Source organism: Micrasema longulum, unplaced genomic scaffold (assembly GCF_059751315.1).
Source record: "Micrasema longulum isolate JH-2025_06_02 unplaced genomic scaffold, ASM5975131v1 h1tg000082l, whole genome shotgun sequence".
Lineage (NCBI taxonomy): Eukaryota > Metazoa > Arthropoda > Insecta > Trichoptera > Brachycentridae > Micrasema > Micrasema longulum.
In genome coordinates this window covers 468,590-484,975 of record NW_028277288.1, presented here as the reverse complement: position 1 = coordinate 484,975, position 16,386 = coordinate 468,590, and the positions used below count along the sequence as shown (strand labels likewise).

General features: G+C 35.2%; 1 protein-coding gene across 2 annotated transcripts in view; it reads right to left on the bottom strand.

Annotated features, from left to right (window-relative positions):
* LOC148284885 (uncharacterized) overlaps positions 1-16,386 on the bottom strand; it is a 257,605-nt gene that overhangs the window by 9,511 nt on the left and 231,708 nt on the right. For both annotated transcript variants that reach the window (XM_088233670.1, XM_088233678.1), the window contains exon 2: positions 367-2,059. In XM_088233670.1, coding sequence (XP_088089796.1) covers positions 455-2,059 — 1,605 coding nt within the window. In that variant the 3' untranslated portion in view covers positions 367-454. The remainder of the gene's footprint in view (positions 1-366; positions 2,060-16,386) is intronic.

Sequence of the window (16,386 nt, the reverse complement as noted above, 5' to 3'; positions counted from 1 at the left end):
TATCTGAAAAATGGCACATCACTGGGACCTGTGTATATCTATTGTGACAAGTCTCCGTAAATTAGTTCTCCCCTCCAAGCCTAGATTCTTAAAGTATCGGGCTATTAGATAGGGAGCGAGTTCTCTAACATCCTCGGGTTTAACCATTGGTCCCCCGAGGATGCGACTTCTTTTGTGGTATAAAGCATCACATTCACATATAATGTGTATAGGAGGTTCATCATCTGCACTGCAGAACCTACATCTAGAAGTTTCTGTAATCTGTAATGCCCTTTGATAATCCACACACTTGGTTTTAGCTAAGTTTTATTAGGTAAGGCTAGGTTATTTTATGTAAAATACAAATAATATAAAAATGCAACTTACTTGACACAGAGCACACTCGCTGCAATAATTATCAAATAATTATTTTAGAATAAATAATCAGTCTTAGGGATAAGGAATATTGTGGAGATCAAGAATCTGACTGGTCGAAGAACCCGAGTTTCTTCAGAGTCTCGGTGACTCTAGCTACTAGTGGCTCCTTGTACTTCCATATGGTCGAGTCCATCACGCTCTCCTGCCGAAACTCGTGGCAGCTCTTCTTCAGCGTTCCCACGCAGTCCGCACGGTAGTGCTGCAGCTGGGCATCCGTGGTGTCGATGGAGTACGACACGCACCCAGAACCGAGACACGCCAGCGGCAAGTGATTGTGCAGAGTCAGCACTCTCTCTGTGTCGTGGAAACTCTTCACGTACTGGAACGGCTTAGTGAAGTTCCTGGCGCGGTACACGTGTTGCAACATGTGCATGTATTGAGGGATCTCGCGGAACCATCCGTGGGCGTGTTGTAAATCATCCAAGAAATAAACATTCCGTACGTTGTACGATGCTCGAGGCGTCGTGTTGCCGGAACGCGACAACGGAACAACTCTATCCATCAAAGCTGACCAATTGTCTTCTTTAAGCGGCATGATCACTTCGTCAATATCCAATAACGCTATGTATTCGTAATTATATATATTCTTATACAGACAGTCGTTGTAGGGAATCAGTTCATTCTGTCGCTTGTGGTTGAGCTTCTTTTTTAGGTAAAGATGCTGGAAAGTCGGTATGTTCGGCTGCCCTCCGGGTAGTGTTAAAGGAGTAACGCTCACTCTTCCTTGATCCACATAATGGTTTAGAACTTTCGTTATATTCGGATGTACTTGTAGCTGGTAAAAGAATACTTTATCAGCGCCGAGAAGATTCAACAATTCCAACCATTCCACGAGTCTAACGGACAAATCTTCGTGGAGGAAATCGAGACCCTTCACGCATACGGCAAACTTTTTCTTTTCAGCCGGTTTATCGTAGATAACTCTTAGGTTATTCGTCGCTTTGTCGCATTGTTTTTCTACGAGAGAAACAGATGCGGGAACGACTTTTTTATATGCCGCGGGTATCTGGCACGCTATCAAGTATGGCTGGAAGATACCTTGCTTGTAATTACCCCATTTTTTATACCAGATATATTTGTACTCGAACGATTTGACAATGACCGGTTCGTTTTGGTTGTCGAACCAAAACTGGCAATGCGTCACAACGTTCGGTTCGATTCTGTCGATCATCGAGAGGACTCTCACAGTGGGGCCTAGTTGGTTCATCGGCCGGGCGTCGTAGTAAGCGCCGAAGAAGTGAAAAGAGCCGTTGGACGTTTTGAGGTTCTGCCAGTAGACATTGTCGAATTCGAGGTCATAGATGGTGGGGAAGGCCGCGCAGGTCTTGTTTTTGAAGAACTTCTGAGACTGCTTGTTCTTGTTCTTCTCCCAGTAGGCGATGGGCAGGCTCGGCAGGCGCTCGGCTATCTCCTCAGCCATCGAGTCGGAGGAGGGTGGCGGGCGGCGGTCCACGCGCGGTTCGAGCGGCGGCGGCGCGGTCGCGGGCGGCGCGGGGGGCGCGGCCTGCAGCAGCCCCCGCCCCCGCAGGCGGCCCGGAGCGCCCCCGAGGGGCCCGGAGTGCAGCTGCAGGGCCAGAAGCGCCAGAAGCCCCCAGCCCAGCACCAGCATGCCCCAGCGCCAGAATCCGCTCCGGCGGCTTATCTAAAAACAAAAAAGAAAATTAATATTAAAAACAAAAAATAATATAAAAAGATGTAAAATGAATTAAATTGGTCGAGGAATTATTTAATTAAGCCATTTTTATTTTAAGTTTATTAATTGAACGTTTAATTATTATGTGTGATGACAGTGGGTTATATAAAGAGGCACTTATAAAAATCTAATGTTTACTGGCATGTAATAAAAAATAAAAGTATTCATAAATAAATGGGACGATTTAATAACCGCTAATTTGGTCTTTTACATGTAATAAATCGTCATTATGTTCGCAGTTTGTTTAAATTAATATAATTATCATTATAAATAACGTCCTTGACGTAAAGGGAACATAGAACATCGTACAATAAACGAATATACATAATTTATCATTAGGTTGGTATTAAATTTGAACGCAAGACGTGTATGCGCGCGCATCACGTATGAATTTAAAATATGAACGTACCCCCTGTCATGCATCTTATTGCCATTAATAAATAATCATAATCACGCGAGTAGGTACTGTTGGGTATAATTTATTGTGGAAATGGCCTGAGATTGCGATGAATTATTATTTCGAGGACACGTAAGACCCTAAAGAATTATGACATAACTTTACAACAGAGGTTCTCAACCGAGTTGGAAATAAAACACGAATCGTTTCAACTTTTTCATTGTTTCATTGCTTTTTTACATCACAGGGGCGTTCCAAAACGCCAAGTTTCGGTTTATACACTTATTTTTTTAACTACAGATTAGTCAAGTATTTATTTTATTAATTGTCTCGCTATTGAGCATTGGTTGAGCGTCGTGGTCTCCAAGGATGAATGATACGCATTAATTCCTCCCGGTTTTAGGACAAATTGAGGGCAGCGTTCAACGAGGACCCCGTTAATCGCTTTTTTGATTGCTCGCTCAAAAGTCGCATTTGTCCCTGTCACTACCGGCTTTTTAAGACAACTTATTTTTTCTTGTTTCTCCATATACACAGAAGAGAACTAATAGGCTTGAATCAAAATAACAGATTATAGAAGTTTTGTCTCTTTTCTTGCTCTTAATCATTCAATAAAATGCGAAGTATATTTATTCTTGATAGATTAATAGTTCAGGGTGATACAATATCCTCCAAACTGTTTACACTAGCTAATCCAGAGGTAGAAATATAAAGAATCGAGGCGAGGTCTAGCATGGGCTGCCTTTGGTAAGCTCTCGTACATCCTGAAATCTCCGAAGTATTCACATTACTGAAAGAAGAAACTTTTTGATGCTTGTGTTCTCCCTATACTGATATATGGCTATGAAACTTTTGTGTCCACGAATTTTTTTTACTAAATTATTGGTGACACAGAGAGCCACGTAAAGGAGAATGCTGGATATTTCGTTAAGAGACAGAAAAACCAATACATGGATTAGAGCGAGAACAAGTGTCACCGATGTGGTCCACAGGGCTGCCAACCAGAAATGGAGCTGGGCTGGTTATATAGCCAGAACCACAGACTCTAGGTGGACCAAAAAAGTCCTGGAATGGCGACCCAGAACGGGTAGAAGAAGTGTCGGAAGGCCTCAGACAAGGTGGTCTGATGACATAAGACGAGTTGCAGGAAGTGGTCGGATGCGGTTAGCTCAGGATAGGGAGATATGGAGACTATGTTCACCATTGGACAAGAGACGGCTGATGATGATGATATTTATTATTTATATAGTTTAAACCGCCGCGCGTCATCGCTTTATTGTAGTATAATTTAGTGAATACATGTTATTGGATAGCAGGCCCTACTATGTATACATTTTTTAAATAGTTTTTATTTACATTAATTTAACCTGTACATCTGTTTGTATTCGAAATAAAAAATAAATAAAATAATAATGACACAAAAATTACAACATCGGTAAATAATTCAATTGATTATCGACGTGAAAAATCTACTGATGGGACATTCAAGTTATATTATTATAAGAGTTTGTCAAAAACAAAGCTAACGCCATGTTGAAGATTGCTGCTAGCTGTTGGCTATAGGCGCTAAGTACTCAGCATAAACAACACATATTATAAAACTAAACACAATACGAGCTGATTACATTACCACTCGCATATTTTGCATTGTTGAAGATGTGGGGAGATCATCAGTAGGGTTCGAATGACTTAAAAACCGCCCGGTTTCAACCGGTTATTTAAAAGGGAAATACAATACTTAAATTTATATGGGTATCTATTTTTATATTTATGCAACACTAATTTATTCAAAACGCTGTTTTTTTTATCGCTTTAGTTAAAACTTAAAAGTTGATTAGACAGATAGATTTAAAGCGTTCAAATTTTGGTGGGGTAAAGGTGGTGCCTACTTTGCTGGAAAGCTCTAACTATAGGAGGCATGTTGTTAAAAGCTAACACCAAGGTCCACTATCACCACGCAGGTTTTATATTTTTGTACAGCTCCTATGGTGAAACCCTTAAAACCTTCAAAAGCAAATAGTTTTATCTGCCGTCTGGTAGATATTATTATTTTGTAAATTCTCCAATGGCTGACCATTGGTTTAATAGAATTTTAAAGACCACACCGGTTTAATAACCCGTAGGGCTGAACTTTTTCATTGAAACTTTATACCCGTCACGGAAAAGCCCCCTGAGCTCGTATTCCGAACGCATTTACAGCACGCTATAACGCGTATTTAGTACGTAAAAACGCGCTATACCGCGCTATAATTGTGTTCAGAATACCAGCCCTGGGGTGCAATTATGAATCTTCTCTATCGCCTAGACTAGAGAGTGGTTAATTTGGAGATATTTATTTTTTCCATCCGGCTAGTATAATATGTCCACACTGATGATTAAACGTCAAAAAATGTGAACACGTGAAATCAAACATGATGATATTCATTTAGATCATTATTGCGACCTTTAGCATTACCCAAAACACTTAATTAGGTTGTATTGACCAAACTGTATTAGTTTTATTTCCGTTTTTAAAGCAGTTTTATACACCATTTAACGTTAAATTATCAGTGTTGCCATTACATATTTATTTATTTATTTCGTCGGCTTACGCCTTTGACAAAGTATAAAATAATATTAAAAAACAATTATAATGAAACAAAACAGCTGAACACAGTAGAGAAAATATAGATGCCTGAAATAAAATCAGCAGAAAATAAGGAAATAATAAAGAAAAATTCAATAAGAAATTATAAACACGGGTATGCAGCAAATTAACAATAAATAAAGGCGTAGAATTTTGTACATTAATTCATTTTCTAATAATATAGCACAAATTTTACCTAACAATATTAGGCCAGCTTTTTATACTAATAATAACATAAGTAAAATATTAACAAATTGTAAAGATAAGGATGATAAATTAAATCATTCGGGAATTTATAAATTAAATTGTTTAAATTGCCCAAATTTCTATATTGGAAAAACTTCACGTAAATTTAAAGTTAGAATCAAAGAACATATAAGATGTCTGAGTAATAATAATTTTTCATAATTCGCAAATCATCTTATATCCGAAAACCATGAATTTAATCAAGAAACGTCTGTAGAAATTTTGCATGTCAATAAAAATGGTTTTCGTTTAGATAATTTAGAACGATTAGAAATTAGTAAAGCCATTAATCAAAAACTTCAAATAATAAATAATCAATTAAATTTAACTTCGAGTCCTCTTTTAAAACTATTCCCGTTGTGATTTATTTTATCTTCTTTCTCTCTCTTTCTTTCAATTTTCTGTCTCTTTCATACAATATTTTATTATATAAATAGCAACGCGTGTAATTATAAGTTAGTTAAATTCCTGACGATGAGGTAGTAACCTCGAAACCGGTCGAAGTGTAATTATAAAAATTAACTGGTTTATACAAATTTATAAACAAATAAGTGTAAAATGTCATACCACGAAGTGAAAAATGTTTTTGATAACAATAATAAAATAAATAAAGGGTTTAAATATAAAAATTATGAAAGTAACAGAGGTGATGTATCATAGCATAAACAATATTTTGAGTTTGTCCAAATTTTTGTAGACAAGGACTGGATTCAACTCCCTGGGAAGCTGTTTATATCAACATATTACAACAGAGATGAGGAACATTTCAGAGAAGGTAATATAGAAGCCTAGGAATCTACAGGACTTATGACCTGTCATTGGCTGGTTTAAGTGGCCACTTTACACATTGAAATAATTCAATTACACGAATCTCACCCGCATAAATAAAGGCATCAGCTCTTTAACTTCACAAACATCAACAGATGAAAGAATTGAAGGAATAAAGATGTTCAGATGTGAGCAGCCAATGACAGGTCATAAGCCCTGTAGATGCCTAGACTTTTATACTACCTATTCTTTCATCTGTTGATGTTTGTGAAGTTAAAGAGCTGAAACCTTTATTTATGCGGGTGAGATTCATCTAATTGAATTATTTCAACAGATGAAAGAATTGAAGGAATATAGATGTTCAAATATAGGCAGAATGGTGAATGTTACACAGGTGTAAAGTGGCCACTTAAACCAGCCATTGACAGGTCATGAGCCCTGTAGATGCCTATACTTCTATATTACCTTTTCTTAAATAGTCTTCATCTCTGTTGTAATATGTTAATATAAACAGCTCCCCAGGGAGTTGAATCCAGTCCTTGTCTACAAAAATTTGGACAAACTCAAAATATTGTTGATGAATTACCTGGTCCATGAAGAAGTATAGAAATTGAAAAAATAACATTTTCAGGCGTTGCCTAGTATGTAGGTGAAATAATTCAATTAGATGAATCTCACCTGCATAAATAAAGGTTTCAGCTCTTTAACTTCACAAACATCAACAGATGAACGAATTGAAGGAATATATATGTTTAAATATAGGCAGAATGGTGAATGTTACACAGTGTGTAAAGGGGCCACTTAAACCAGCCGTTGACAGGTCATAAGCCCTGTAGATGCCTAGACTTCTATATTGCCTTCTCTGAAATGTTCTTCATCTCTGTTGTAATATGTTCATAGCATAAACAGTAAAACATGTATAACACAGAAGCAAAGTGTCGTCGCATTGAAAAAAATAACTAATCTAATCACTCTCTAGAGGGTAAAGAAGATTCAGAATACCAACCCCAGGGCGTATATAGATAACAAAAAAAGAATATTTCTCTAACCTTAAAATTGTCAGTAAACCGTTTTCTCACCAAATCGATTTGGAAACCCTAATTTTACTGACCAGTGCCCAGTACCTACCAAATGCGTGATGTCCATTTTTTCATCAGCAAGGTCGGCACTCGGCACTCGGCACTCGGCACTCGGCACTCGGGACCTACTCGGATCGTCATTGACTCATCGTCTATGTATGTAAAATCTAACACATCATTTATATCCTTAGAGATATACATCGTATATTATGATCTAAGAAGTACAACGCTATTGATTTTTACATCTGAAATAAATTTATTATTCGTCAGTAGATTCCTAAGGCACAAAAAAAGGGTTTAAATTAAATCTTAATCTATGAAGAACTAACTTTGTTATTTTCAATGTTAAATAATTTGACTACGTGTCGGAGCAGAGGGTAATAACCGTACAACAGCCAATTTCGTACAGCAGTTTAGAGTTGGAAAAAAGCAAGCTACATAAAAACAATAAAAACCTTACGTTTGCATCTGTCATTCTCGTTTTTTTAGAGTAGTCTCGCCACCCTCGCAACATATTACATTAGTCAGCGGAGCGCTAGCCATCAGTGGCTCAATCACAAATAACTATCGACGTGATAACAATTTCTCACCATGGTTGTTTATCCTATTCGCGATCACAATGGAACATCCGTGAACACCTAATATTAAATATCAAAATATTTACGTTTCGCGACATATAATCTTGCTGCGCAATCACATATTTGAATTTCACCGTTGTAAATATGGAAAATATTCTACAACTGTTATTTTTATTTATTTGTTTATTATTTATCATGCTATTTATTGCATTTAACCGGCGGTTGGCGAGCCAAATGTCAAAAAAAGCAGTCGCCATAGTAATTGTAATTTAATTTATACATTTTTGTATTAGATCCTCCTTACTATTTTGCAAATGCAATATATTGTATTATTTTTTATAGTTAACTCCGATTTTTCGCCAATGAACTGTATTTATTTACCTCAAAACAAAAAATAAACCGACACTAGCGTTGACTTATGACTGCGATAACTTAAGCATGTTCATTATTGTTTATTGTGATCGCTCAAAAGCTTAGCATATTTTAAAGCACGACGATAGTTATTTATGATTGAGCTACAGATGTTATGTGAGTTCTCACTCGCTGTTAAAACATTTTAGCATCAGAAAAAAAGCCGTAAGTACAAATCTTTACGGCATTTAATTTCATTTTGTAAGCATATTTAGTATAATATTATCGACGATGTAACATTTTGTTGCGTACGTTTTTGTAACTACAGGACGTTGAAGGTGAATATACGTTTTCGGATAATTTCGTACACTGTACGGCGTTAACCGCCAAAATTATTTGTACTACACCAAGCTAACCCCATTTGACCTCATTGCTCTTTTTATCAAAATTTACCTCAGAATTGCCAATTGCCCATCAAGTTAAGATAAGATAATGTGAGTAATATGCGAATAACTTGGCAAGATCAGAAAATTATGGCACAGATGTATCATGCGGAAATTGAGCACATGCTTTTTGCAGTGGTGAGACTTCTGTGGTCAATTATTTATGTGAATTTTATGAATGATTGAAGGTACCTATGTAAAAACTATAATAAAGGTTTGATTGGTACAGCCATTTTATCATTTGTAAAAATACCTTAAATTGTGTTTTTTTTAGCCTTGGATTGAAAGAATATACAAAATTAGACGAACGATGTATGGAATTACACGTAAATGTCCGTAATTCCTACTTTTCCCAATTCTTTATGTTTTAGGGTTCCGTGGTAGTCGTACATAAATAATCTTCGGTCGTATAAAACTTAACTTAAATTATTTATTGTCTATGCTGATAATTGGTAAAATTCCATATTGAAATTTCGTAAGATATCCAAAATAAAACACTTTTATTGCATTTCATTCTACTTTCATTTTTTAAATATACAAGAGGGTAATAATTTAACGCGTTTCGTTTGATAATGTCCTAACAAGACGAAACGCGTCACATTATAAACTTTTGGATATTTAAAACATAAAAGTAGAATTCAATCCAGTAACAGTATTTTATTTTGAATCAAATCAAAGAACCAAATCTTGACTAAATTAACGGTAAATTGGTACATAAATATTAGCCGTGTACCGAGTACATTCCAAGAAAATTACTTCTAAGTTGGATGTACGGCATTACCCTACGATCCCCTATTTACTTTGCGTTAATACAGTAAAATAAATTTAATATGCCAACCGGTTTTAGGACATGACGGTTCCTTTTGGAACACTAAATATAAAATTAAGACAGACCGCGCCATAGAAATTTAAAAAAGGGGACCGCATGTCGGACTGATTATGCCTAACTAAAATCGTCAAAATTGCGGTTTCGCTGTCTCACTTTCCACGCCCCAAACCAGAACCGATTTTGTTTTTTTTTTGAGAAAGAGTACCTTTTCCGTTTTTCAAAATTATTTATAAAATATAAGTAAAAATATTTACACTGACTGTTTTAATTATGGTACATAGGGCACTGGATCGATAAATGAAATGCAGCGTATCTCGATCATCTGTTACAGGAAGGTAAGGTATTTAGTCTTACGCTTCAGGTGCCAGTACGGAGACAAGTTTTTTAGGCATGCAGTTGTTGCCAAGGCTTTACTCGTTTGTTTCCTCACTTCGGAGTATAGGACGCTGCAGCTCGAGATTTTAAAACCTAAATATTGAAAAATATTTTAACTTTTCGTTTTACTAACTGAGATAGATGTATTCTAATCATCAGGAATTGCCATTGCCACTATGGTTGCATCGTCTGTGTAGCATGTGATGTTAACGACCTTATCGCCCTTAGTCCTAGATTTACCACTTTCTTCATACTTTAAGCGTTTTCATATATTTATTTGGAATTTAATTTATATGAATTATACTTTGTAGAATACTTTGTTTTAAGTATATGAATTATACATTTAAAGAAATAGATTTTTTAAAAACATTTTTTTTTAAATATAATATAATTTTATGCTGTATTTATATTTTAACATATCTACATTTTTTCGTTAAAAACTTTGCCCAGCTAACAAGGGCACATGCCCCGTTCCAAGCCAAGCAATTACATTTTAATACGTAATTATAATTTATTTAAAGAAAAAACAGACAAATAAAATATAAACTTACTATTATACACATATTCATATACCTATGCGCGTACACATACATACAACATACATAAATATACACAATTAACTTCATATAGGCGAAATATCGTGATGGTTTTTTTTTTATTTTTAGTTATTTATATATTTTATTTTCACCGTCCAGTAAGAATCTCCAATCCGCGGCTCGTATCAATATCTCTGACTCCCTACGAATAATGTCATGAAAGAGCGAGATCAACACTTTCTTCAACTTGACAACGCTCCCGGTTTTCTGGCAAAAAAATATAGACCTTCTTGCCAACGTAATAAATCGTATTGCCTCGATGCCAGAACAGTGTTGACCCCTCCTCGTAGAATCAGACCCCTATTGGAGTATCTTATATTATGGCCGTGGTTGACGGTTGGGTATTTGTCTCTATTTATGTGTGTAACCACTACCATTCTCAATATATACCGTATATTTATAATCATTTTTTTCATGTCAACCTTTCCAGGAATCGAACCCTGGATTGCGGTTCTTTTCCACACATAAAACTGTATTATTATTACAAAATCAGAATCGGGTTGTGGTCCCGTGGCTAGGTCTCGGACTCACGGATCAAAGGTCCGTGGTTCGAATCCCACTCTACCCAAACTTAATTCCCATTTTATAATAGTGAATTATTTACAACTCTATGAAAATGGCCCTCAAAATTAAATATTTGGGTAAATCATAAGAACGCGAATATTTCATTAAAAAATATATAATTGTATTTTCAAAATCAATATTTTGGATATTGTGGAAAAATGTTTTCATTCATAATTTTAAAAATTAAATTGTCAAAAAAAGCGTCATGATTGATATTTCCACTTGTGACGTCAAGATTCATGTTCGTCTACAATATTTGTCATGAAAATGGCCCTCAAAATGGAATATTTGGGTATATCATAAAAACACAAATATTTATTTATTCATTTCTTTTTATATATTTGTAGCACCAACTTTGTGGTTAATCATTATAATAAAATAAATAAAACAACTTTGTTTTTAACCACCATTTTTTTTACACCCACCGGTTTCAAAGCTTACAAGGTTTACGTTACTAATGAATGGATGGTTAACGTAAGCTTGTTTGCTTTGAAACCGGTCGGTGGAAAAAAAAAAGTGGTTAAAAACAAAGTTGTTTTATTTCTTGTGTTATTATTATTTATTTTTTCTTCAATGTAGGTATAATTTACACGCTTATTGAAAGTCAATATAATATATAATTAAACAAAACAACACAAAGAGATATTAAGGTTTCAATAAATAACTACAGATTCTAAAAATAATTAAATAAATTAACACAAATAAAATAATATTGTCAGTTCTATATACTGCTGTCTTCCATGTACTCATTTAGTCCATAATATGCCATTTTTGAAGTATGCCTTTTATAAAAAAATTGAATTTATTGTCCGTCATACTTAGGACATTGTCGTGTGTATTCTTCATCTGACCGGACACAGACGATCATCAATATAATGTATGATATCCTTAAGAGGATCACTTCAAATGATTTCGTGATGACTGTCGAACATTTCACAATTTCCTCATTTCATTATTATTTTATGGAGTCATCGCATCGTCTTCAAGCCGAGTGTTTTTGTGAATAAATTTCGTATTTTAACTTCCTTGTCATGAAAACACTATAATTACCCGTAAAATACAAACAATTTAAGTGCCCATCGACATCCATGATACGCGTAATCGACTTAAAATATATTTAATGATTTAATAATAACAAAATAAAAGCAGTTAGATCCAGTGTCTTAGGGGATATGCGATGCTAGACACTTTTGATGAACAGATATTTGAGCACTGTTTTTCTATCGCTCTCTCGCAAATGCCCCCCCGATACTGTGTAAAAAAGATGACTGCACGTCGCGCCGGACCGATGATGCCCAACTGTCCCGTTTTCCGCACCTCAAAACTGAACCGATTCGGTTATTTTCTTTAAGAAAGAGTATCGTAATGAAATTTTCTGTACCTTTTTCGTTTTTCAAAATTATTTTCATATTTGTAGACTGTATAGCCAAGGAATTAAAAATTAAAAAAATTAAGATATCAAATATTTCATAACTAGCTGATTTTTGCACATGTGTTCTACAAGCTCCCCCCCCCCTCCCCGCTTGCGTCTTGAGATATTTCATTATACAGGTTGTCCGGTGGTATATTATATTATTTTGTTTCTTTTATTTTATTTTATTAAACATATTTGTATATATTTGGCTTAATATTTTAAAACATAAATTTCCTTATCCCCAAGATTTATAATAAATAATTAAACCTAAAAATTATACAAGATTTATATTTAAAAAAATAACCTTAAATTATACAGCATATTCAGTAGAAAGTTTAAATAATTCAAGAATAAATGTAAGAAACGAAATTAAATAATAAAACATTCTACAGTAATACAACAAGACAATCATAAGTACTTTTCTTATACAGCTGGGCAAAGTGAACAAAAAACTGTATATATTATGAAATGCACGAATAAATAAATATAATTACCATTCACCATCTTTGAAAAAGTTCAAAAGGTTCGTTCTATAGGAACAATACCCTACACTAAATATATCAGATACGTGGGAATAACTATTGCCGAGTTCATGAAGTCTGTTTAATACGGCATTACAAGTATACACTGTCCGCGAATTGTTGCTAAAAAACGGTGGCACCTGTCTGGTCATTCTTCCAGGCACCCTGAAGTTGATGAGAGATAATAGTTCAGGGCAATCCCATATTGAATTTACAATTTTGAATAAATTTAAAAGGTCTATAATTTTTCTTCTACCGTTACGTTTTTAAAAATTTAATGTTTTTAGTAAAAAATCGTAATTTAAAAATACATGACTGATTCTAAGTTAAAAATTACCGTAAGAATTTTTTTTAACTCTTTCAGGAAAATTTTAGTGACAGTTGTAGTAAGGAGTCCATATTTTAAATTTAAAACCGTCATAACTTTTAAACGCAAGCAGCTAAAAAATCTTGGAGTAAAGCTTTTAGGTAACAGAAGTTTAAGATTTCCATATTATTATTATACTTTGGACGAAAGAACGGCATGCTTTTGCTATCGGCAGTTGACATTTGTGGATTTTTTAACACCGAATCACTTCCGGGCTGGACCTTACACACAAATGAAGGTTGACTTTAGCAACGTCTGTTTACAGCTGTTTCTGGTGCCTTTTATCTGTCAAATCAATTTCGCATTGATTTTATTTAAGGCACGTAACTTATCCCGCAAATATTGCAACTTTTACAGAATTTGCATAGCGCCATCGTCGCTGTATGATTTCCTTAATAAATAAAATAAAATATGTTAATAGGGCAGAATCTAGCGACATTATTTTTCGCATCTAGTCACTCGTTTCGGAAACGATGATATATATCAGAATTTAATTTGACTTCAAAATTTACTTATTTCTCTCTTATATTTTTTAATAGGCTTTTAAGAAAAACAGTCCCAACCTCAAAACGATACAAAAATTAAGTAAACCGTTATAAAAGGAAAAAATGCTCAGAGGAACGTAATTTTTGTCGCTTTTAATGCGTAGATAAACGTATCGAGGGGAATACACCGATGTAATTACATCAAAACTTGATGGTGGGGGGATCGGTAGTATATCTTAGTAGTCGGTCGGGAGACTTTTATCTTCAACTATGGCGTCATACTGAAGCTATGTTATTTCAGTGCGTAGATATGTGTACCGTGTCGTACCTTCCCCTTGTTTCATATCGATGTAACTACCCAAAACTTGAAGGTGGGGGATCGGTAGTGTATCTTTTTAATCGCTAGAGAGAATTTATTTTCAACTATACCGTCAAGGTGAAGGTATAATGTCTATATTTTCCCATCATAATCGAGGCCCAGGAATGCTTCAAAACATTATTTTGGTGCATTAGTAAGTGTCAGTTTAAAAAAATGTTATTAATATTATTCAGTCAATGCGTCGTTCGACCTTTGGAATATCATCACTTGATATTAAAATACGAAATTCGTGACTTAAAAACTGATAACAACTTACATTATTACCGCGGCACATTTGCGTTGCATTTTTCTTTTCAATACAAAAGTAGGCTATTTACTTTCATTTAAGATCCATCAATTTTCGTATCAGCGCCTTTCGATCTCGCGAACTTTCGGCGCGGCATTCTCCTGCGCCATTCTTCGCGAGCCATAGACAAAGAGTAGAGTAACGAGCTGGTTTACGGTAACATGTAACATCCCATTGTGTATGGCCAGTCAGCCGTTGGCCGTTGGCCGTTGGCTGTTTAGCAATTAGACTCCGCATTGTCTAATTATCACTTCCTAAGTCAAGGAGCCCAGCCTGTGGGAGAATGCGATATTATGCTAATTGATGCAAATCCCTCTCCGTCCGAGAGTTGTAAACAAAGGACGAAGTCACACCAATTGGGAAACCGGTTGAGTAAACTTTACAAGGTGTATTGCATTTAAATAAAACAATTAATTATTTCCAAATTGCGTCATTTAAATTACAAGTTACTTAAGGTAAAATGTAAAATCCATACTTGATATTATCATAAGTCAGACCGCCTTTGTCGCGGTCTGAATTTTCTATTTACAATCGTATTCCTTTTTTTTATTTCTGGACTATGGAACTAGAGCAGGGATTTTTTAAACAATAAAGATATTATTTGTTGCAACAGAGAGGAAAAACATTTTTGTGAAGGAATATGGAAGTCTAGGCATTTACAGGGCTTATGACCTGACATCCGCTGGTTTAAATGGCCACTTTACACACTGTGTAACATTCACCATTCTGCCTATGTTTGAACAATCAAATTTCCTCAGCTTTTTCACCCGTTGACTTTTGTGAAGTAAATGAGTTGAAAATGTTTTCCCTCTCTGTTGCTACAAATGTAGATCTACAAAACTTCCTAGGGAGGACATCCAGCCTATTTACAAACATTTGGCATACTCAAAACATTGTTGGATATAGATATTTATCATGTGTGTTTGTACCGTTTTGTTTTCTTAATGAATTATTTTTTCTGGGAGCTGGACCATCCGAAAACCCATAAAAGTGCCTAGTTTCATTTTGTATATAATAAATAAATAAACAAATAATCGGTCCGACGTGCAGTCTTTTTCGCACAATATCGAGGAGGCGTTTAAAACGCGTTAAAAAAGCTTTGTTCAAATACCTATTCCAAGAATTTCTCTGACAACGCGTATCCCAAAAGATGTGGCAGGGAGACAAATCGCAGGGCTGCAGCAGGAAACAGGGGCCGATCGTCGTGTACTCCGAGTTGTTATTTCCACGCTTCACAATTAAAATGATAAAGTAATTTGTCAGCTTATTTGGCAATCGGGACGTCCTGTCGCTCAGCAGTGGAGAGGTTCAGACGTGTGTTTTGTTTTTTACCCATTAAAAAACACAATTTCGAAAAGCCTCATTACGCGATTTGGTTCGCCTCGGCGAGGACACAGCGCACGGAGCTCGCGGACGATGCGGGTAAAATTAATACGATTCATATGCTAATTATTCGTACCTAAGTCGTCTTCCACGGGCCAGTGTGACGCCGGGTGTAGTAATCGTTAGGCAATCTCCATCTGCCAGAATTCTTTTCAGATCTACGTGTTTCTACACTTCGGCTGGGAGGAAGAACGCAGTTTCGAAATGTATTTTTAGTTGATGTACAATGTACACGTGGGTACCCCTACTAATGGTCGATGAAGATGATATTAGTTTTTTATTTTATTTATTTTTATTTTAGAAGGTAAACAGAAAAAATATAAAGGGAAAAATAATGAAACCCACTAAACCGCGAAACCGGCTTGTCAGCCGGTTTCTTATTTTTCCTTTACAAAGAAAAACGTTAAAGAAATTATATAATTTTAAAAAGTAATATAAACATTATTAAGAACTAAAGCGTACGTATTTTTACACAAAATTTATATAGATGATTGTTAACATAAAATAATAATATTGCCTTAATAGTCTTAATAATCTTGCCTTAATAGCCTTGTTACATATAAGCTATTTAATTATGTTTTCCTTAAAA